This window comes from Struthio camelus, chromosome Z (genome assembly GCF_040807025.1).
Source record: "Struthio camelus isolate bStrCam1 chromosome Z, bStrCam1.hap1, whole genome shotgun sequence".
Classification (NCBI taxonomy): Eukaryota; Metazoa; Chordata; class Aves; order Struthioniformes; family Struthionidae; genus Struthio; species Struthio camelus.
Genome location: NC_090982.1, coordinates 72,482,492 through 72,503,738, shown reverse-complemented (window position 1 = coordinate 72,503,738; position 21,247 = coordinate 72,482,492). Strand labels below are relative to the sequence as shown.

Genomic DNA, 21,247 nt, shown 5'->3' with positions numbered 1-21,247 from the left:
CAGAACGAGCCATTGCACAACGGAGACATGTTGAGTCTTCTGATACAGAAAAGATTTCTTACAAACGACTGATATCACTACAGGGATGAGCAGTTGATTTCCTAAGACTTTTTTTATAAGGGAGGCCAGAAAAAGCTATCAGGATTCTGCACCTCTTTGGGTCAGTCACTCGGTCATAATGAGGGACAGTGTGATGGGGATATACATCTGGGTACATATGAATGCACTAAAAAGCTTTCAAAACCATTTGGGGCGCCAAATAGGTATCTCCAACAAGCTGGGTCTAGGTCACAGACTGCTTGGTGGATAGCCTTCAGCTACGTAATCTAATAGTCCCTTGTGGCCTTCCCTTAAAACCTGAATCAGCTGCTTTTGGAAAATGGTATCTACTCAATGCTGCACATAAGCAGGTCTTCTAAATATTTGGTTTCACATCTGCAGTTTATTAATTCCTTCATTACTTCAGACAAGAGTTTTGGTTTTCTTGTGTGTTTTTTTTAAGGAGGGAAATGCATAATTCACACTTCTCTATGATTTGTTTAGTATTCATTTTGCCTTCTCTGCTGCTCTATGCCACTCTGTAGGAGAGCCTGCAAACACTCGCTCTGGTTGAATGTTCTCTGCCTTCTTCAACACTGGAGTAAAAAGGTCATAAATTGAAGGAGGGCTCATAGGTGGAAGGAAACACCTATTCTTCCTATGCTTTGCTATTATTCTCAGCTGAATGTTGTGTCCAGAAGTTTTATTAGGTTATCTTAATGAATACAGATTTCTCCAGAGTGCTGCTGAGGTGATTGTGGGAAAGGCAAGTGACATTTTAGTGGGAAAAAAGCATAGGGAGTTATTAGCCATAGAAATGGCTAATATGGATTGATTAGAAAGAATATGGATAAAGATCATTTGGATGCTACAAGTAGTTTGCTTAACATTATTTTCCTCACATACATAAAATGAGCTATAGACCGGGTTATTTTGAGACGTAAAACTAAATTGTATTGGTTTATAACACAACTCTCACAAATCCCAGAGGTAGCTCTGGGCAAATATTGCACCCATCTGCAAGAGGATAAAAGCAGAACCTGAAAAGTTATAGACCAACCAGTCTAATTGTATCTTTGAAAAGCTTTAGGACAAATGATGAGTTATTTGCTCCCATCTGACCTGCAACAGAACAATTAGAGAAGAGTAAAGCCATAGGCAAAAAGTAAAGAAAGAAACACCATGGAAGACGTCGGGATGTCAGGGGAAAAAAGCAAATGGTCAGGAAAAGAACATAAATTGATGAAAAATAAGCAAACCACCAACCTTGACTAAATAAAGAAAAGGTGTTGGAATGGAAAGGCTGAAAGACTGTTAATTGTTGCACAGTGTTTTGGTCCTACAGTGGTAACTTTAGCATTATTTCAATTTGGATTACAAGCTATTCGGGATGCAGTACTTCAACTGAAAATTAGACTCATGATGGTTTAAAGTGAATCTTTATACTTATTAAGTGCACAAGGCATCAACATTCCTGATGCACTCCCACAGAGGAGAAAGCAAGAATGGGTGTGGCAGACAACTCCTAGAACCAAAAGAATAGTCTAAACAGACCTACTCATACAAAAAATAATATTACATTATCAAATCAAATATTACATTAGCAAATCCATTGAGCAATAACATGAGGAAATAAGAGGGACTTTAAACCTCTTTTATGCTATATCACAAACCATCAGCATTCATAAAACTGGCAGTCTTTCTGTATTATTGTATTATAAAACACTGAACAAACACTGAGAAATTTATCTGTTAACAAAGACTATAAAAACATTAAAATGAACTTGACTGAATTTGTATTTTATTTGATGTTGTAGGATTTCTGTGCTGAACTGCTCCATCAACTTCACAGGCATTTGCCTTTTTAATAGAGGAGGAACAGGGTGAAGATTGGTGCTAGGGATAAGTGCTCAGAAAGTTCATAGAACAAGTTCATTAACAGCAGATACGTGGGTAAGCTCATAAGAACATATAGCCACGGCATGTCGCAGCTCTTTTATTGTTATGATTGTTGTAATGGCTCTCAAAGGGTTGATCATTGCATTGGTTTTGACAAGTTAAATTATTACACTGGCTTATTTGGATGAGTAAGTTTTCATGTGGTGACAACACATGAAGTCCCTGCTGACTACAGATGCCCAAGAAGATTGGTGGCCTAGAAGAAAAATGCTAGTGTCATGTTGCCAGCATTTGACATGACACTGGAGGAACTGGTTATGGTCAATACTGGCAACTCACTGTTTTCTTTTCCTAAGGCATCTCAGCCAAATAAACCAGCAGTTCTGTTGCTGAGTTGCTAGATGCTGCTCAGCTATGTTCTTCTTGCTCAATTTAAGAGATGAGTTGTGGGAACTTAGAGCCACACGGGACAGAGCCAGACCACAGAAAGGAATGCTTGAAACTGCTGAGCAAAATACCACTGCAGGGCATGGTATATAGTGTAGACATTTGTGATGCTACTTAATGATACTCATTTTGAATACCACTTAAGTATAAAATAAAAACTACATGTGTGTCTGTCTTACATATTTATAAAAACGATTGTTTCATAGAGGAAGGTGGGGTCCAGTGAAGAGTAAGCTGAAAAAGAGGATGATGTGAGTGTTGATTCATGTTTGTAAAGGCTGGAGGTGTAAAGTATTCCCAGGCGCTGCTACAAGCTGATTTTCAACATACTGTGGCAGATCCCACTAAGCAACAGCCTCACTGTCATAAAACACAGTAACGTTAAACCTTCCAGAGCACGTCTGGAAGAGCAGACACAAGCATTTTGCTTCAGCATTCAAAATACACGTATATGAGGTGCTGGGTTTTTTTTGCTCCTATGGTAAGGGCAGGCAAATAGTGCCGTCCCCGCGCTTACCAGGGCGACCTGCACAGACTTGTTGGTTCATTTACGAAACTGATGAAGGGGCAGAAGTGAGGTGTGGGGAAGATGACAAGTGTTTAATCTTATTTTAATAAAGCATTTAATTGCATTTTTCTTTCACGTTTCGAAACCGGCCCCGCCGCTCCCAGGGGAGGCACACCCGAGGCCGCCTGCCGCCGCCGCCCGCCGCAGCCCCGCGCCCCACCTGCGCCCCCCGGCTCCGGCCGCTCCCCCGCCCCGCACGAGCGCTCACGGCTGCCGCAGCGGGACGCCGGCGGCGTGGGTGCTGACGGCACGCTGCGGGAGGGCCCTGCCCCGGCGAGCCGCGGAGCCGGCTCCTCCCGCCCTAACGGCCGCTCCCAACGGCCGCGCCCCTCCGCCGCCCGCCATGGCGCCTCCCCGAGACTACAACTCCCAGAGTGCACCGGCCCGGTTAGCCCCGCCCTCCCGGCGCCCGCGCGTCCTGTCGTGTTAAAGGTGACGCGACCGTCACTTCCGCCGCGTGGTGCAGGCCGGGAATGCGAGTCGCGATTGGCCGGCGCCCGCCCCGCTTTTCGGCGTGCCGGGGAGCAGGAAGCGGCAACGGCAGAGCCGGCGCGGAGGGGCGAGGGGCTCCTCGCGGTAAGTAGCTGGCGGAACCCCCTCCCCACCCCGGGGGCGCGCGCGCCGCCGGGGCGCGACCCGGCCGGGAATTGAAAAGGGATCGATTTAATGCGCGCTTTGATGACGTAATAACGACTAAGGAGCCGGCGGTGCCGCTAAGCGCACGGCTCGGGCCGGCCCCGGGCCGGGCCCCGCCTCGGGGGCGTCCCCTCGGGATACTCGCGCCTGCCGGCGGTCGCCCGCGCCGCTCCCGCAGCAGCCGTGCCCGGCGGGCGCTCGGCGCTGGCTAGGCCTTCCGCCTTCTCCCGCTCCCGGGACTCGGCGAGCGCTCATTGGCTCCTCCGCCCGGGGCGGGCTGTGCCGCGGCCGCGCGGTTGGCGGAGGTTCCCTTGACTGCCACCAGCGGCCGCCAATGGGGTCGGGTCTGGGGCGCCGGCGGCGCTGGCTGGGGACGAGGCGCGGCGGCGAAGCCCGGGGGGAGGGGGGGCGGCGCGGTGGCGCCCCCGCGCGGCTGGGAGGGGCGACGGCCGCCGCCGCGGGCCGCGTGGCCCTGGGCCGCGGCGTGGGCGGCCGGGCCGAGCCGGGCCGCCTGGCGCGTGGGCGGCCGGTGTTCCCCCACGCGACGAGACGCACACGAAAACTCTCACTCTCGCGTTGTCGCTTTGCTGGTTTTACTCTAAAGTGAACAGAGCGAAACACGCGTAGGGCTGAGCGCAGCAGCGCTAGTGAGGTAGCAGAGGTGCAGGGCAGGGAGGCAGGGTTGCTACGGCAGCCGGATGCCAGCTGCCCCGTCCGTCACGCTAGCCTCTTGCTCCGTTCTTGGTTTTCTTTCTTTTTTTTTTTTTTTTAAATAAAAAAAAAACGCTTCGTTTTTTAGTTCTGCTGCTGATACAAAGCAGCTACCCTCCACAAAGCTGTCTGCCGTCTTGCAGACGCCCCTCAGGTTCTCCTTTCCTGGGATGCCTGTGGGAAGGTGGCCGTGGCGGGGCCCCTGCCCAGCCTCTCCCTGTGACAGCGTGTGTACCTGTTCCCTGTAGGCAAAGAGAGTCTTTTGTTTGTTGCCTAAGACAAGAGAAGCTCCTGTTGTGGTCCAGGAGTACAGTAGGAATAATACAGCTTCATTGAACTAGTTACTAAGAACAGTTTGTAAATTTTGTGCCTGTCATGTGAAATTCGTGTGATTTCACAGGCTGATGGGGTTAAGCCAGGTCAGTAGTTGATCTGGGAAAACTGAATCTAGCTAGCAAATGAATCAGGTAGTATGGTTTTCATCCCTCACCTGTGAGCCTGGTTGTAACTGTCTGCTGGATCTCTTTTGCCTGTCTTCCTCGGTTTCTTGATTTTTTTTTTTTTCCCCCCTCTTGGTACTGTATCACTCACTTCTACTTTCAAATTATTCATGCTGTCATTAAACATATGCTGCTATGTTGTTGTTTTTCTGCCCTGTCACTGAGTTTAGAATGTGAATAAACAAGGAATACTGTAACAAGTACTTTTTTTTCTTTTTGAATCTAAATATGTGATAACTTCACACTTAACACTTCACGCACACTACCAGCTTTGTGTAAACTTGGGACATTAAATCTACCTACCACAAGTTGTGTAATATATTAATAATGATTTTTAAGTGTTCTGTGAAACACTGAAAAATTTTTAAACTTAGGGCTTTGGCCGGGGAGTTGCTTTGGTGTTTTTTGAGTTTTTTTTGTACACTATCCCTACAGACATGCGATTTGGAGGTAAGTTGCTTTTGGATAAGTGCAAATCATAAGATTTGTTGATTGGAATTTTATTTTGTTTAAGGGAATTTCTAACTTCAAGTTATCTATCCTTCCATGACTTGTCAGAAATGGACAGTGAGAATTAAACAATGAAATAAACCATGAAGTAAATAGCTGATAACTTCCCACATGAAACTTTAATGTGAGATGCCAGATGATAAAAGAAAGGCAGGAGTTGCTAGATATCTTAAGCTCAGTGTAAAACAGAAATGAAGTGAAAACAGGAGGATCTTTCACTTTCATCTTGCTTTTTCCCCCCCCTTCCTCCAGGCTGGTCTTCTCTGCACCCTTTAAGAGCCTGACATATATTTTGGCATCTGCTTGACAAAGCACAGATAACAGGTAGAACTACGCAAGCAAATGCTTCTGCTCTTCCCCCCCCTCCCCCCCCCGCCCTTGGCAAAATGACTCTTCTCCATGGGACAGTTTTTCTGAGATACAAGGAAGAGCGTGTCTTGCACTGAAAATAGGAGTTCCACAATTTCAAGCAGACTTGGTGTCTACTAGCCGTAAGGAAGTGTTTTGCATCTCTTGTAACCTGGTAACTTTTCTTCTCCCTGCTTCGATCGAACCCAATATGCCAGTGTGTGTGTTGAAGTGAGGCAGAATTTAAGCAGCTGTACTGGGGAGTCAGCAACCATCAGCTCAGATGTTTCTTCTGTATAGATAGTAAGCGGTTAAAGATAACCACTTATTTGCAACACTAAAAACTTCCTTTTCTTTAGTCAGTTTGGCTTAATGCTAGCTGCTCTCCTAATTTTCAGCTTGTCCTTCCCTTTATTTTTTTCTCACGTTTCTTCTTTTGTCCATACTAAGTATGACAATATAGTGAAGGGTATTTCTCAAACTTACTTAGACTTATTCCAGCCTAATTACTGTTTTATCTTAGAAGCCACTTGTTTTTCAAAGTGAGTTAGACTCTGAAAATAAATTGTGCCAATGTAGCTCTGAAATGTCTTTGCTTTTTCTAAGGCGTTGTTAGTGTGAGAACCAAGCGAACGTGGGAGTTGAAGTGCTGCCTGCAGATCTGAAGTCATTTTGCCTAGAGTTAACTTGTGAAATGCTTGGACTCTCCCCAGAGGTTCTTTTGCATAAGCAGCAGACTAACATCTGTCTCGTCCACTGGCACAGAGGTTTTGCCTAACCTCCTTTGAGAACCTCCACAAATCCTACCCCCAGCTACATTTATTGTATAATAAGGGAGGAAGGACTGTCAGATTATAAAGCTATGATTTGTGCCCCTTTGAAAAGAATGGCAAAGAATATTTCACCTTGCAGGGGGATAAGTGTAAGGAGGCTGGGTAAATAAGATGTTCCTTGCTCTTGGGTGTGACAGCGCTTTAAATCCCTGGCAACTCCTGTGTGGTCCAAAGCTGCCATGTGCTGCCTTAGTACATTCTTGTTTAAAGGAAGTAAACATCTTGTGTTAACTAAACACAAAATGTGGCTTAAATTTTAAGAACTGTTCTTCCATCAAATGAATTGGTAGAATTGCATGAAGTAACTGTATAAAGATTCTGATACTGTGCTGCTGAGGTATTGGTGAATAGTTAGCTGTGAAGATGTTCAATTCATGCGTTATCTGCTTTGAGGAGAGTGGGTGTCTGCTGAATCGGTGGAAGAAAGAAATACACTTCTGCGTATTGACCAAGAGTTTGACTGGTCTTTGTTTATAAACAAAGGCCATACTCTACTTCATTAACCCTAATGTGTCCTACCTGCTAGCTAAAATCAGGCAAGCAATTCTGTGTTCTGTTGGTTTTGTAGTCTATTAAAAATTCTAGGTAGTTCATATTTGTATACTAATTTGACTGTGCATAATGTTTACCAAGTGGCACAGTATTCTTATTCTGCTAATACATCTTTTGTAGGCAAGTCCTTTTGCCATGGAAGCGGAAGAAATGATGGAGTGCATCCAGGAGTTCCCAGATCATTATAAAGTTATTTTGGATAGACTGAATGAACAACGTGAGCAGGACCAGTTTACAGATATCACTCTGATTGTAGATGGTACGTATAGGCCTATGAATCTGTTGGTATACAGAGAATTTTGAAAGCTGTGCTGGGAAGCTGCCTGTTTTTTTCCACAGGTCAGCTGTCAAACTGGGCTGGGGTTTTTTTTGTTTTTTTTTTTTTTTGTTTTTTTTTTTAATCCTGGTTCTGTACAGGTCTGCAAGTTGCATAGAGACTTCCTTCTAAAACCTTGGGTGAACAGTGTCAACAGTGGTTAATAAGAGCGCTTCTGCTTTTCCAGGCAAGGGGCTAAGTATTTTCAGATAGAAGCCCACCTTGAAACTGCTGTACTATATTTAACATGTTGTCTAAGTATTTCCAAAACACTGTTTAAAATATTACTCCCTAATTTGAGCTGACTGCTTACATCCAGAGAACTTGTACAAACGTTTTTTAAAAAAAGAAAAGCTTGGAATAGGGTTGCCTGTTTGCTTCTCTGGTACCTGTCCACTGTTTTGATGTAGAATTAAAATAGGGTACAAGAATTCACCTTTCTTTTTCTGCGTTATAGAGACCTAAGCTTAATAAGCATTTGCATCTTCTGCTTCGTTTTATCTCGTAAGAAAAGGAGGTATCTAATATATCACATAAGGCTATTTCTTACCTTATCCTGAAGATGTCTGAGAATGGATGAGCCCTTCTAGGGAAGATAGGCAGTGTCCGCAGACTGAGCTGGAGTAAACCAGCTGCATCTCAAAAAGAGAAGAACTCTGACCCTCAAAAAGATAGCAAGAACTCCTTTGGGGGAAAAGGTCCTGGATTAGAAAAAGGGAAGCAAACTGGGAAAAGATTACTTTTCTGGAATCTACCACCGTAGTTTCAATAGCAATGCAGTAGCAGTACTTCCTCAAAACTTATCCTGGATGTTTACTCCTCCTCTAACATTAACAAATCCTTTGTGGTGACCAAAACTGTTTTCTTGTGCAGCTGTGTAGTTCTAATCCAGGTTGCTTCTCTTATCTTTTTCCTGTGGAGCTTTATGAATGTTCATGTCTAAGCTTGGGAGAATGCAGCACAGTGGTGGGGAATGCACAACCTGGAGAACAGGAAGGACAGAGCAGAACTGCAAGGGTGTTTATGCTGACCGAAGTGGTGGTGCAACATTGGTCTGTAAGCGCAGTAGAAACAGAGGAGAACTTGGATAAAACCTGAGAGTTGAGCCTAAAACATAGCGTGGGGGGGAAAAAGCTCTCAGAGGAATTTCCCATAATTTAAATATCTGAAAAGAGAGACTCTGCAATGAGTTAGTCCTCCAGCTGATCGAGTTGCAGAGCTTCAGCAAGGTCAGTGATGTGAGCAAGGTTTTGCACAAGACAGGACAGACTACCTACTATAGGATGTCATGTTGCAAGGAGCTACATTAAATGACTCTGTGCTTCTAGAATGGATTTGTAGCCTGGGTTCTGCAGCCATTCTCTCTTCTGTGCTTGTTCTGCACTGTGAATAAGGAAGGTATTATCTGAAACTGAAATGTTACGTCTCTCTTTCTAGGTCACCATTTCAAAGCTCATAAGGCAGTTCTTGCTGCTTGTAGCCAGTTTTTCTACAAATTCTTCCAAGACTTCACTCAGGAGCCTTTGGTGGAGATAGAAGGTAATCTGATTTATGCAAATAAAAATACCTCTGCAGTCTGTGTTCAGTCTGGAAATTAATGCAGTATTGGTGGTATGGACTAATGTGCATGGTTGGTCATATAGTCAGCTTTCTGAATCTCACTGAGTTGTTCTGAGGCGGTTATTGCTGCTGGAAGAAACTAGCCTTGAAGAAACCTTTTAAAAAAATTGGGGGGGAGGGGATTTGTGTTCTTTATTTTTCCTATACGTTCCTAATAGAGGTTGTGGTCTCCATATATTTTTAGGACAGTCCAATATATCAACCTTTTCCTTGGTAACAGCTGTGCTGGTCAGACCAAAAGACCTCCATTGGTGGTCAGTGGCAGATGCCTTGGTGGGGTGAAGAACAGGAGATAAACAGAGCAATACTTCCTTGGTGGGCACTTCAGCCTCCAGTAACTTACTGCTCAGAGGTCTCTTGAGACGGATAATATTTTTGTGTTTAAATGAACCGGGTTTGGTTTTTTTTGTGGGCTGTATGTTACTTATTATTTTGTACAAACAACTTTTGTCCATTTTATTCTTCCTTTATGATAATCTTAGTCCTGGTTTGACTCTGTAAATCTTCCAGATTCCCATGTTTTTATAGTAAACTTCTTAGTCCAACATGAGTCTTTCATGAGTCTCAGCCTCATGAAAAGGGCAGCCAAAGTAGTATGAGCGTAATGGTGGGTAAGCAAGAGTGCAAGACTTCTCAGACAGGTAAAACTGAGAAATTGCTGATTGAAACTGTCTTCTTGCTTCTCAACAGGTGTAAGTAACATGGCATTTCGTCATCTAATTGAGTTCACCTACACAGCAAAACTAATGGTCCAAGGTGAAGAAGAAGCAAATGATGTTTGGAAAGCAGCTGAGTATCTACAGATGTTAGAAGCAATCAAAGCACTTGAAATCAGGTAAGCTCATAGGTTTCTCTTTCCTCCTAAACACTGATTTTAACGAGAGCTGGCTGCTAGCATTTTGTAGCACTGTTCCTTATCCTGGGCCCTCCGAAACTTCTGTGGGACCATATAGCCTTCTACAGTAAAGTGTGAGTAGGAATTAGAAAGGCTAAAAAAATGAATATTACGTTCTTTGGACTGGAACTGAATGGCAATGGCACAGCTAGCAAATGCTGCAGATATTGTAGGCTATGATTTTGTGGTAACTAATACCAGGTCTGTGCTCACACCTGATTTGGAGTAAGTTTGCTCAGTGTACAGTGACAGTGTGTGTCTGGTAATTAGTCCGCATTAATGAGTTTGTGCTGGTGCTTTGATTTCACGTAGCTTTCTGCCATTTGTGAGAGAATAGGGTGCAAAACTAATCTCTCAAATTTCTTGAACACATATAATAGAATTGCTTTTATACTGGATCAACAGTTAATCAGATATTGCTGTATCACTTTCTGTCCAGTGCCAGGAGCTGTACTCTGTTACCAAACCACAACCTGAGAAAAGCAGATGCCAACCCCATTATGGTGTTTTCCTTCCCTTTCACTCTTAAATACAGAATATTGTCATGTCCTCATTCCTTTTGTGTGCTGTACTGCTCTTCCACCATGAAAGCAGAGGGAGGGACAATGAATGTTTCCTGGCTTTACAGTCATCCTTGCTGTCTTGTCTAGACTTTGAGATGCCTTTGTGTCAAGCCTAAGGAAAGGCTGTTGGTTCCTCTTTATCTCCCCATAAACACATTAGCCAGGGAAGCAGCCCTGGGCCAGAATGCCTGTAGTGGTGCCAACTAACATTTTGTTTGAAAACCTCTGTAATATGGTACACTGGAAACTTAATTTGCAACATCAGTGTTTATTTTTAAGTACTCTGTGGATTGCAAGCAGAGCTGCATAAAAATGTGGAGGTTTTTTGTTTTGTTTTTTCCTGTATAGGAAAGATACAGGATTGTGCATTTCTGATCCTATCCTCTTCCCTTCTCTTCCTCCCCTCTTCTTGGACATTATCAAGATTAATCCTGGTAGCATCAAAAAAAAATATATATATATATTTATTTATTTATTTTTTCATTGGGGGGGGGAACAGAGCTTTGCTGTTTGCTTGAGAAACTGAAAAGAAACTTAAAGTGCGTTCTAGTCAGTATCACTTTGAGTCAGTGTACACTGGAGGAGCTGTTAAACTGGGATTCATATCAGCCCATTGAGCTAAACTGTCCAGCCTGCAGTTATTTCCCACTGTTGTATAACATTATGCGGTTTATTTGTTGTCCATCACTAGTAAATTTTGTAGTTATTAAGTTATGGAAACAGATGTTTTGCTCAACAAACGCACATGCAAGCCTTTTTTTGCTTAGAATTAGTTCTGTTGTTCATAGATTCCTTTTTTTTGAACAGGAGGAGGAAGAGGGATGGAGTTTTTGTTTAAGCCCATACAATTGAAGAAATTGACTTTCTCCTCATCCCAGTATGAAGGTTTTTCTTGCCTCAGCAGTCAGCTGTGTACTTTCCTGAAGTATAAGATGAGATTGTAATCACCGTTTGAAGCCACAGCTGTATGTTTTTCTAACAAGCCGTAGGCGCTGTAGGCGATCATATCCTTTACAGAGCTTAAAGATGATGAATAGTGTAGGAAGGACTTGAGCCTCATTTCTGAGAAGGCAGGCCAAAGAACTCTTGCCTTCAGGGAAGACTTCTTCCTAAGTGCAAGATTTCACAAGTTTCTGGAATAAACCTAAATTATTAGGCTAACTGGTCTTTCTTCTTGGTACGTTGTATATCGTTTAAGCAGAGCTTTTGAAAACACTAGTCGCCTCATGTCAGAGGCTCTACAGCTTTAACCGTGCTATTTTGCAAGTCTAAGGAATATAGATTAAGGACAAATTACCTTCTGAAACGTGTGCAGGTTATGTGGTCTTTCATCATTCAGCCCCTTTGGGAAACAGCTAGAAAGTGTTTAATGCGAAAGTTCAGTATTGAGCAGGAGTTGTTAGGTAAGCGCTGGTGGATCTTAACCATTTTCATGCACATGCTTTACAGGAACAAAGAAAATGCATCACCCTTAGAATCAAATCAAACGCAAGGTAAAAATAAACCGAAAAAAAGGAAGATAGCTGAAACCTCTAATGTTATCACAGAAACATTGCCATCTGCAGAATCGGAGCCTGTTGAAATTGAGGTTGAGATTGCTGAAGGGGCAAGTGAAGTGGAAGATGACGGCATTGAAACACTTGAAGTGGCTTCTGCAGAGCAATCCATAAAGTACATACAGACTACGGGTACATCAGATGAATCGGCTTTGGCTCTTTTGGCAGATATCACCAGCAAGTATCGTCAGGGAGAGAGAAAATGCCAGATCGAAGAAGAAGGTGACAGTGCAACTGATCCCTCATGCAAACAGGTAGAAGGTATTGAAATTGTGGAACTTCAGCTGTCACACGTGAACAACTTATTCCACTGTGAGAAATGTAACCGTTCGTTTAAATTGTTTTACCATTTTAAGGAACACATGAAAACACACTCTACTGAGAGTTACAAGTGTGACATATGCAATAAAAGGTACCTACGAGAGAGTGCTTTGAAACAGCACCTCACCTGTTACCACCTTGATGAAGGTGGCGCCAGCAAGAAGCAAAGACCTGGCAAAAAAATACATATATGCCAGTACTGTGATAAACAGTTTGACCATTTTGGACACTTTAAAGAGCACCTTCGGAAGCACACAGGTAAGAGCACTATTCCTGTACTTAATGGCTTTGGCTCCAGCATTTTGTGTGTGTTGGTGAAGTAGAGAATATGCTGAAGAGAAACGTGGGAGCGTTAACAGTGCTAGCAATATTTGGCTTCTAGTTAAACTTAAATGTTGATTTCTTTCCCCCCTGCCCCCATAAACTGTGAGGAATAGAGATTGTGGCGACTTATAGATTTAATTTTTTCTTAAAGCTGTTCAAAGTAGGCACCTTTTTAAAAGAAAGCCCTAATGATGCTTCTTTCCCAAGTGTATCAAATATTAAAAATCTTTTGAAATCAGTTTCTGAGGCATGTTTACTTCTTAAAGTACTCAACTGAGGAGCTGCTTTTATTTTCACAATTCTGTTAATACATTTTTCTTTTGAAATGAGATGTGAATTGTGAGCTTATTAATGGAATGCAGTTTGGAGGATTTCTTTAACAGATCTTCTGGGCAAATGCCTATCAATGCATGAGGCATAAATTACCCACCTAACAACTTTCTCTTGCACCACCTTGTTAGGAACTTGTTAGAAACTCTCTTCCTTGCTCTGCACATCTCGCCTATGATTTTCTTTTTTGCTGTGTCAATTAACAAATGAACAAACAAACTATTTCTACCAACTGTAGTAGACTGGTTATTGTAAAATCTGCCTTTTTAAAGTCTGGATAGCATCTTTTGAGTACAAAATGACTTGTGCTCCTTCTTCCTTGTAATATGGGAAGTTCATGCTACTTCATCTCATTGAAAAGTTTGTACTATCTGTACAGGTACTGAGCATTGCATAAGTAACTCTGACTATAAAATATGTGTGGGTCCTGATCTGCCAGATGTCTTTTTAAAATGTTAGTCACGAGTCATTAGGAAGAGTTTAATGGAGGACGATAGCAGCCCTATTCTTTAACAGCTTGTCTTTGTTGTTAAAGCTTGCTAACTAGAACTTCTTTGCATCTATGTATGGGACTCCTGCGTATTGATATATGGCACTGTATCCTGTCTACTCCCAATAGCTGCTTAAAAGCAGCTAATGTAAGAAGGCTTAAAAAAAATCCTTATCTTCTGTAAAGTGTTTCTCCATTATGACCAAGCCACATCAAGGTACTTTTCAGAGAAAAGCTTGTGGTAGATTGCCGGAGTAACCCAAATATCACCACATGTTGGTCACTGTTGAAGCAAAGGGTTCTGGGGACAAAACAACTTAGCACATCACAGGAAATGCAGGAAAAAACTTCTATTGAACTGAAAGCTTTCTAAGCTCTGAATTCTTTGTGGCATTGGTTGAAAACTGAAGTAAAACTAAAAGGCTGGGGAGATGATGTCCTACGGCATGTCTGATCCTGTTGCTGCTTACTCACAACAGCAGCAATAAACTGAAAGTAGCAAGTGATGAAGAAATGGTGAAGAAAGCCTATTAACGTTGATGATCACGTTTGATATAACTTGACATTGTCGTTGTTTGTTTTTTTTTTTTTTTTTTTCCTCTTGTCTTAATAGAAGAAAATAGAAAGGGGAACCATGGAGTTCTTCCTCACTCAAATGCATACAGAGCCTTAAGCAGCTTCAGAATCTCTAAGAATCTGAGTAAGAATAGAATAAATACGTCCCTGGCCAGATGGTGGCTTGCTCTAAGACAATTGTCATGAATGTCATGTAACTCTGCAAGTATTAACAGTATCATCTCTACAGCTTATATAGAGGGATGCTTTGTGGCCTGATCTCATGATTCTCATAATGGAGGGGGGGAGATAATGAATGAGATACCACTTAAAATAGTAAGTAACTCACAGGAGGACAGAAATTCAGTGAAATAGAGCTATTGACCTCAATGGATATACACTAACTTGTCTTAGCCAAGAACAACAACTTACTTGAGTAAAACTTATTCTTAGAATGAAGCTACTGCTCTGAATATGCTTGTCTAAGCTCAGTATCTTAAAAGTTTGTATTTCCTAGCAGAAAGAGTCACTGAACAAGTGTGATTCCCTCTGATTTGACTGGGAATTTTGACTGTTGAATATTTCTCAAAACCCGGCCTTTTTTGATTCAATATAGATAGTTTATATTGAGATATATATGTGATAAATAGATATTTTTTCCCTTTTATGAAGGGTGTATGTACTCACATGAGCAAAGATGGAAGTGAAGGAGTTTGTGTTCCAAGCTGCCAAACTAATCAGCTCTGTAACTGCACTAATCTGTGTACAGAAAATATAAACTTAGGAAAACTTAAGCAAGGTCTTTGCCTTTCTGTGGTAAATCAAAGTTTTATGGGAAGCACGCTTCAAACTGCAGATAACGTTATCTGTAGAAGAAGTGAATAAATGGACATATAAATGGTTTGCCTACCTGGAATAAATGCTACCAGTTGATGCACTTCTTCCTTAGGTATTTCAGTGGGAAAAAACCAGCTAGGTTTACTAATATTTCTCTCTTAAACCTAATTTAAATACTGATGTGGTATGTTTATGGTAATGGACGAATCAGTTGGTGTTCCTCAGTTGGTATTAGGCAAATAAAAATCATTGTATGTACTCTTATGAAGAACTGTGAATTTCTTTTGTCAGGGTTAAAAAGCTTTTTATTTTGGGGAATATCTTTCCCGTGTCTGTAAAATTATAAAGGGCTAGCACTATACTGGGCAATCTCCTCTTAGAACCAGAGCAGATCTCAGTTGGTAAGACTAAACTAATGGTTGGATGACGCATGGGGGAAGAGAAACAAGTTGTCATCTTTGGCAAACAGCAGGCTAAACCTCTCTGCTAACATGTTTCTCAAGCAGGAGACATGCTGGCATCCTACTTGTTTTTTCATCGTTTTGTGGCCTGTATGACCCAGGTCACTGTGTTAATTCTCACTGTGCAAGAAGATACACAGCTTCTTTTGGCCCTTAGATATTGCCACTGCTATCTGTGACTTGACACTTCTGAGATACTTTGTGCAGAATATTTTTGAAGATTATTGAAGAACAGAGTAAGGATAGAATCAATTTCCCTGGCCAGGTGGTGGCTTGCTCCAGGTAACTGTTTTAAGTGAGTAGATTGCAGGGCAGGTGAAATTCTGTGGTGTGAGTTTTGTTCTGTAGTATCCTGTTGGCTCTCCAAGGCATCCATAACTTTTAATCTGCAAGACTGATGGCAGTTCAGTCTTCTCTGCATTACCTCTACAACAGGCTCCGAAAAAGCATAGTTTTTCATAAACGTTAACGGAATATTCACGTCATTTAACTTTTATCTAGTCTTTACGTGCATAAGCCAGAATCTGTGGGCTATCTGTGAATTTCTTTTGAAAAGCTTGTAAGGCAATTTTTGAATATCTTTATTTCTGAAAACACAGTTTTATCTGCTTTCTGCCTTAGTCAATAACTACTGTATTCCTTAAAATGCAGGCTTTTAAACTTAATCTAGCTAGAATAGATTAATGTATTATTCACTGAAACGTCCCAGCCTCTGTAGGAGCTCATGAAACAATTTTATGTGAGTAGTTATGTTGGTGTCATGCCTTCACAGATTAATTATCAGACTTTCAGAAGAAATAGACCCTTTCTGATTTTCATGCTTTAATTTCCTTGAATTTCATCGTGTTTGTGCATGACGAAAGTAATAAATAGAGACACCAGTTGTCCTTTGTTTTCACTTTCACCAAGTGATAAGGATATAATACTTTGTGTGAAAAAGAACATGGGATGTCTTTTGGCTTCTCATTGGAAAACGTCCTACTCTTTGGTAACAGGTTTGAAATTAAGTGACCAAATAGAAAGAAAGGATTTTTTTGGGGAGGGGGCTGAGGCCCACCTATGTCTCTGAGCTGTCTTTGCTATGGTTTCTTTGTTTGTTTATTTTGATATACTACATTGTTACTTCATGGGTGTTCTATGTAAACTGTTTCTGGAGCTCAGTTTCGCAAAAAATGAACTCCCAAGCACAAGGTGAGTTTTAGTTCTTGAAAATAAAACTTTATATTTAAATACAGCATGTGACTGTATAATTACTAAAGGTATCTTAACTATAAATATTAAGTCAAAATATATTGCTATTCTGTTACAATATTTTAACAAAATAGCAACTATCTCCGAGTTCCATAAATACCTAATTGTGCTTTAAATTGTCTTTTTCTAAATGAGAGTTTTTGACTCCACATTAGATTTGGTATTTTACTTACATAAATAAAGGTTACATAAAATATTTCCTTTATTCTGTAGAATAATCTAGTTGGCCACCTCTTAACATTGTGAAATATTTTCTCCGAAGTCTTTACAGCATATTTCTTAACCTATACAAAGGGGAGAGGTGAAAAAGGGAAAGCTGACCGAAAACTGGTTCTTTCATATATGCTTACGTCCCTGTGTCTGTCTTACTAGGTGAGAAACCGTTTGAATGTCCAAACTGCCATGAACGTTTTGCTAGGAATAGCACGCTCAAATGTCACTTGACAGCCTGTCAGTCGGGAGCTGGAGCTAAAAAGGGAAGAAAGAAGCTGTATGAGTGTCAGGTGAGTAATGGAAGTAGGGTCTGAGGCTAGCTACCTGCTTGCTGTGTTGAAGTGTGGGAATACTGAGCTGGAAAGGCAATGAGAGTGGGTTTTTCTCCAAGAACTTTTTCTAGTAAAATAAGGATCACATTCAGCTATAAGATGCAGATAAGTTCTTACATCTACGTAGTTCCATTTTAATATGCGGAACTGCTAATATGGAGCTTCACAACACTTTGTTGATCATAGAGATGCTTGTGGGTAGGTAAGCATTTAGCTGCATTTTACTGATCTTTCTGCTTCCTTTTCAAGGTTCTTGATGCACTGGCCTAGGCCTTTCCTGCTTGTGAGCATGCTTCACTAAAGTCCAAAATGCAAAGTACTATTTTATTTCCTATTTTATTGTTCTTCTGCTTGATACCCAATATCTTGACTCTATCTGGAAAGTCATTCCAGCTTATGGTAACAATCTATAGCATCTCTTAAGCAGACATAAATGCTGTAAATGGATAGCTGAGATACTTGGACGCTATTTATAACTGACATTCTAGAAATTGTTCAGAAGAATATGACATAGCTTTTAATAATCAGCTTTCGAAAGCCAGAAATGTGAGAACTGAGGTTGGCTGTAGGACTTTTATTTACCATTTTGCTGTAACAACACTGTGATACTCTCAAATAAAAAGAACACACGTGTTCTGGGTTTTTTTTTTTTATTTTTTCCTTAAGACTCTCAGCTCATTCAGTTTGCAGAATGGCTATGCTTTGAGGTTAAATTGGTTTGCATATTGAAGAAAATTTCTGGGCATCAGCTTTATTTGTTACAAAGAAGAGAGGGTGATCTCAGTCATAGGGAGTAGCGAACACAGTAGGAGATTAATGAATTCTTTATGTTGTTAATCGAATCATTTAACCAGAAGGTTCACTGGTGCTGTTACGTCGTTTAATTGTTATGCTACTCTGAGTTTAGTCCTTGTGAGTGCAACTGTCAAAGAGTAAACTGGAGTCTATATGTCTTGAACATAAGAACTATTGTGTGACACAGTTGTACTTAATAATTTAGAGGTTGTCTTCACAACCCTTCAGTTTAATTGCTTTGAGTCATAGCTTTCTGTTTCTAAAATGATACCATCTCTTCCTTTTACAACTGTTGTGAATATGGACTAATGTTTCTTAAGCCCTCAGCAACTAGAGTAGCTGTTGGATAAATTTTCTCATAAGCTTTTCTGCCAGAACTAAATTTGAATAGTGATCAATAAATAAAATCTTAGCTCACTGAGCAAAGAGGAGAAAATAAAATTGCGCTTGCTCCATGAGCACCTTTGGTGCTCTGTGTATTCTGTGTACTGAGTTAGGCCCAGGTTCTTGGCAAGAATGGTAATTGTGTACTTGGGCATTAGTGATAGTCACTACCTTAATGTAATAACTAACTAATTTTGAGTGCTTGACTAGAAGCTTAGTATTTTAAAAAGTGTATACACAGCTTCCTTCTTTCTAAAGTGCAAATTCGGTGTGGGGGGAACGCGTCGTTCTCTTGGTTTTATCACACTTCAGCACCAAAATGATGGTGTTCGGCTCCATTTCACAAACTTGTTCCTTGAGTTAAGCCCTGTTAGATATTCCTTTATCTTTCTGTGTTTATTGCTGGAAAATTAGGAGGAGATGGAACGCTTTGTTTCAAAAATATCTGCTGACAGTGAAGGAATGTTGGAACTTGTGTTCCTTGCTTCTTTCTACAGCCAAGAACACTAGTATGGACAAGACTCTTGAGGCAGTTTCTTTACCCCAGGCACAGCTCTATCCCACTCACTTAGCTCTTCCATCCTGGCACCTCATCCATGTCTGCAGTGTCTTTGTGTATCGTTTTCAGGCTGCTTACCTCAGTGCCAGCTAAAGGAGGAGGTATGCTCGAGTACTTTCTGAAAACAGTGCCCCTGTAGTGTAGGCAGCACTTTCAGCTGGAAAAGACTTAAGGGATGAAATTGTCAGAGATACTTATCTGCTGAAATCACTCTGCATATTTTTTGAAAAGGCAAAATGGGAGAGTTGTAACTGGCTAGACTAAACCTCAATGCTGTGAACAAATGAAAGCTGATGAGGAAAAGCTGGCTACTGGTACTGCATCTAGAACTTTAGTAAAAGGAGTTTGTGTTACAGTTTCACCGTCATACAGTACTATTACGTAAGTAGCTTTCCACCCAGAATTCTAGCACCAGAATTTTACTGGGGCATGATTCTGTATGTGAATCTCACATGATAAGTTTAAACTAAGAGAAGTGTCAACTACTGTACAGATCCATACATTCTGTAGGTATTCTGTGTATGCCTAACTCAAAATGGCACACCGTTTCTTAAGAAAAATACAAACACACACATGTATTTTATGCATTCAGAGCTGTCTTTACAGCTTCTACCTCAAACATGCATTTCTTTAAAGTCCAAGTAGCAAGAAGCTGCACTGTGTAAAGCCGTGATGTGAAATAGACAATATGCCTTTGTCACATTTCATTTGGCATGTCTAACATACTGTATCTTTGTTTCAGGTTTGTAACAGCGTGTTTAACAGCTGGGATCAATTTAAAGATCACTTAGTAATACACACAGGTGACAAACCTAACCACTGTACCTTATGTGATTTATGGTTTATGCAAGGCAATGAGCTGAGAAGGCACCTCAAAGACATGCACAACATTTCAGAACGAATAGTGACAGAAGAAGTTCTTCCAGTGGAAGCTGTGGAAGCAGAACCAGTAACGTCAATGACTATAATAGAACAAGTGGAGCAAGTCCATGTGCTACCAGTAATTCAGGTACAAGTGGATCCCGCACAAGTAACTGTGGAACAGATGCACCAGGATCTCATACAGGACAATCAAGTGAGAGGCACTCAGATAGATGAACTGCAAGAACAGGTACAAATTAGTTACTTGGAAGTGGAACACATTCAGACTGAACAAGGTGCTGAGGTTCATGTGGAGCAGTTACATGTTGAGCATGTAAATCAAATAAAAATGGAAGAAGTACAGGCAGAACTTATAGATGGAACAGACCTTGAACAAGTAGAATATGAAAATGTCGATCAAGGAGAAGCAGAAGAGAAGGAACCTAGTCCAGTAGAAGACGCAGATAAGGAAGATCATGAGCAAGCTGAAGACTTAAAAACTCCACGGTTAGTGGACACACAGAATGAAAAGGTGGATGACTAGGACAAATAACCACATTGTGCAGGTTTAGGAATGAAATACCAAATTATTTTTGTTAACTTCTACATTGGTTTTTGCACCATCAATGATCAGCTTTCCGATATGCTGTCCTTAGGAAGCTGGACAAGTGGACCAAAGTTAATTTTCTTCATGTACAACTAAACTTCTCTTATACATGAGAAGTAACTTTCCCATTCATGTAGTACCAAGGAGAGATGGACACCTTTGTGAGGATTTTCATAATGAATTGCTTGTATCACACTTATGCCATGCCCAGGTATATATAAAAGTAATTTGACCTCTTTTCCTCTTGCCATAGAAGCAAGCTCTTGTTACAGATTTGCAGGGTGTCTGTGGCCAAAGGATTAGTTAAAATCTGGTGGGTTCTAATGTAAATGGCCAGTTGGGTACCTGTGAATGTTCTAGGCAAACTGTTTGCCATCCAACAGCAGTACTGTATCCTAACAGCAATCCTTGCTTTCCTTTTAATCTGAGAATCTTTCTGTCAGCCTGGTACTTCTGAACTGTCAGGCTGCGGAAAAATCATGGAGGTCTTGGAGCACAAAAATCCTGTGCCTTTTCAACACTGACTGATTAAACTTCCACAGAGCTCCTAGAGTGTTCAAGAACCTAGTGCAGTTAAAGGCAATGTAGGTAATGATATAGTGCTTTATATTTTTGCTTAAAATTGTCAGCTACTGATTTTTTTTTTTTTTTTTTTGGCATTAAATTTAGATTGGGGGGGGTGGGTTGAGGGAAGAAACAGATCCCATGTGGAGGCGGGGGGGGACACTTTAAAATAGGAAAAGCTCAGTAGAATCTGTGGTAAACATGAGCTGGAATAAAGCATCCTACTACCAGACTCCTCTTTTATAAATCTTTCATTTTTAAAAATGAATATGTTTAAACATAAATATAGAGAAGATTTGTCTATATGGTATCAGGTTCCTGAGGTTTTTTTGAAATGAAATTCTGACACTTGACACAAAAATGTTGTGCT

The 21,247-nt window shown here is 41.2% G+C and overlaps 1 protein-coding gene across 2 annotated transcripts; it reads left to right on the top strand.

Moving 5' to 3' along the window:
- The first annotated feature begins 3,411 nt into the window (after positions 1 to 3,411).
- Positions 3,412 to 20,965, top strand: LOC104140570 (zinc finger protein 131). Of its 2 annotated transcripts, XM_068928542.1 has the most exons (8): positions 3,412 to 3,529; positions 7,164 to 7,302; positions 8,797 to 8,898; positions 9,670 to 9,814; positions 11,887 to 12,247; positions 12,350 to 12,572; positions 16,935 to 17,065; positions 19,588 to 20,965. In XM_068928542.1, the coding sequence occupies exons 2-8, from the start codon at positions 7,179 to 7,181 to the stop codon at positions 20,248 to 20,250; spliced, it is 1,749 nt and encodes a 582-aa protein (XP_068784643.1). In that variant the 5' UTR covers positions 3,412 to 3,529; positions 7,164 to 7,178; the 3' UTR covers positions 20,251 to 20,965. The 2 variants fall into 2 exon arrangements, with proteins under 2 accessions (XP_068784643.1, XP_068784642.1); XM_068928541.1 differs by having other exon boundaries at positions 11,887 to 12,572.
- The last annotated feature ends 282 nt before the right edge of the window (positions 20,966 to 21,247 follow it).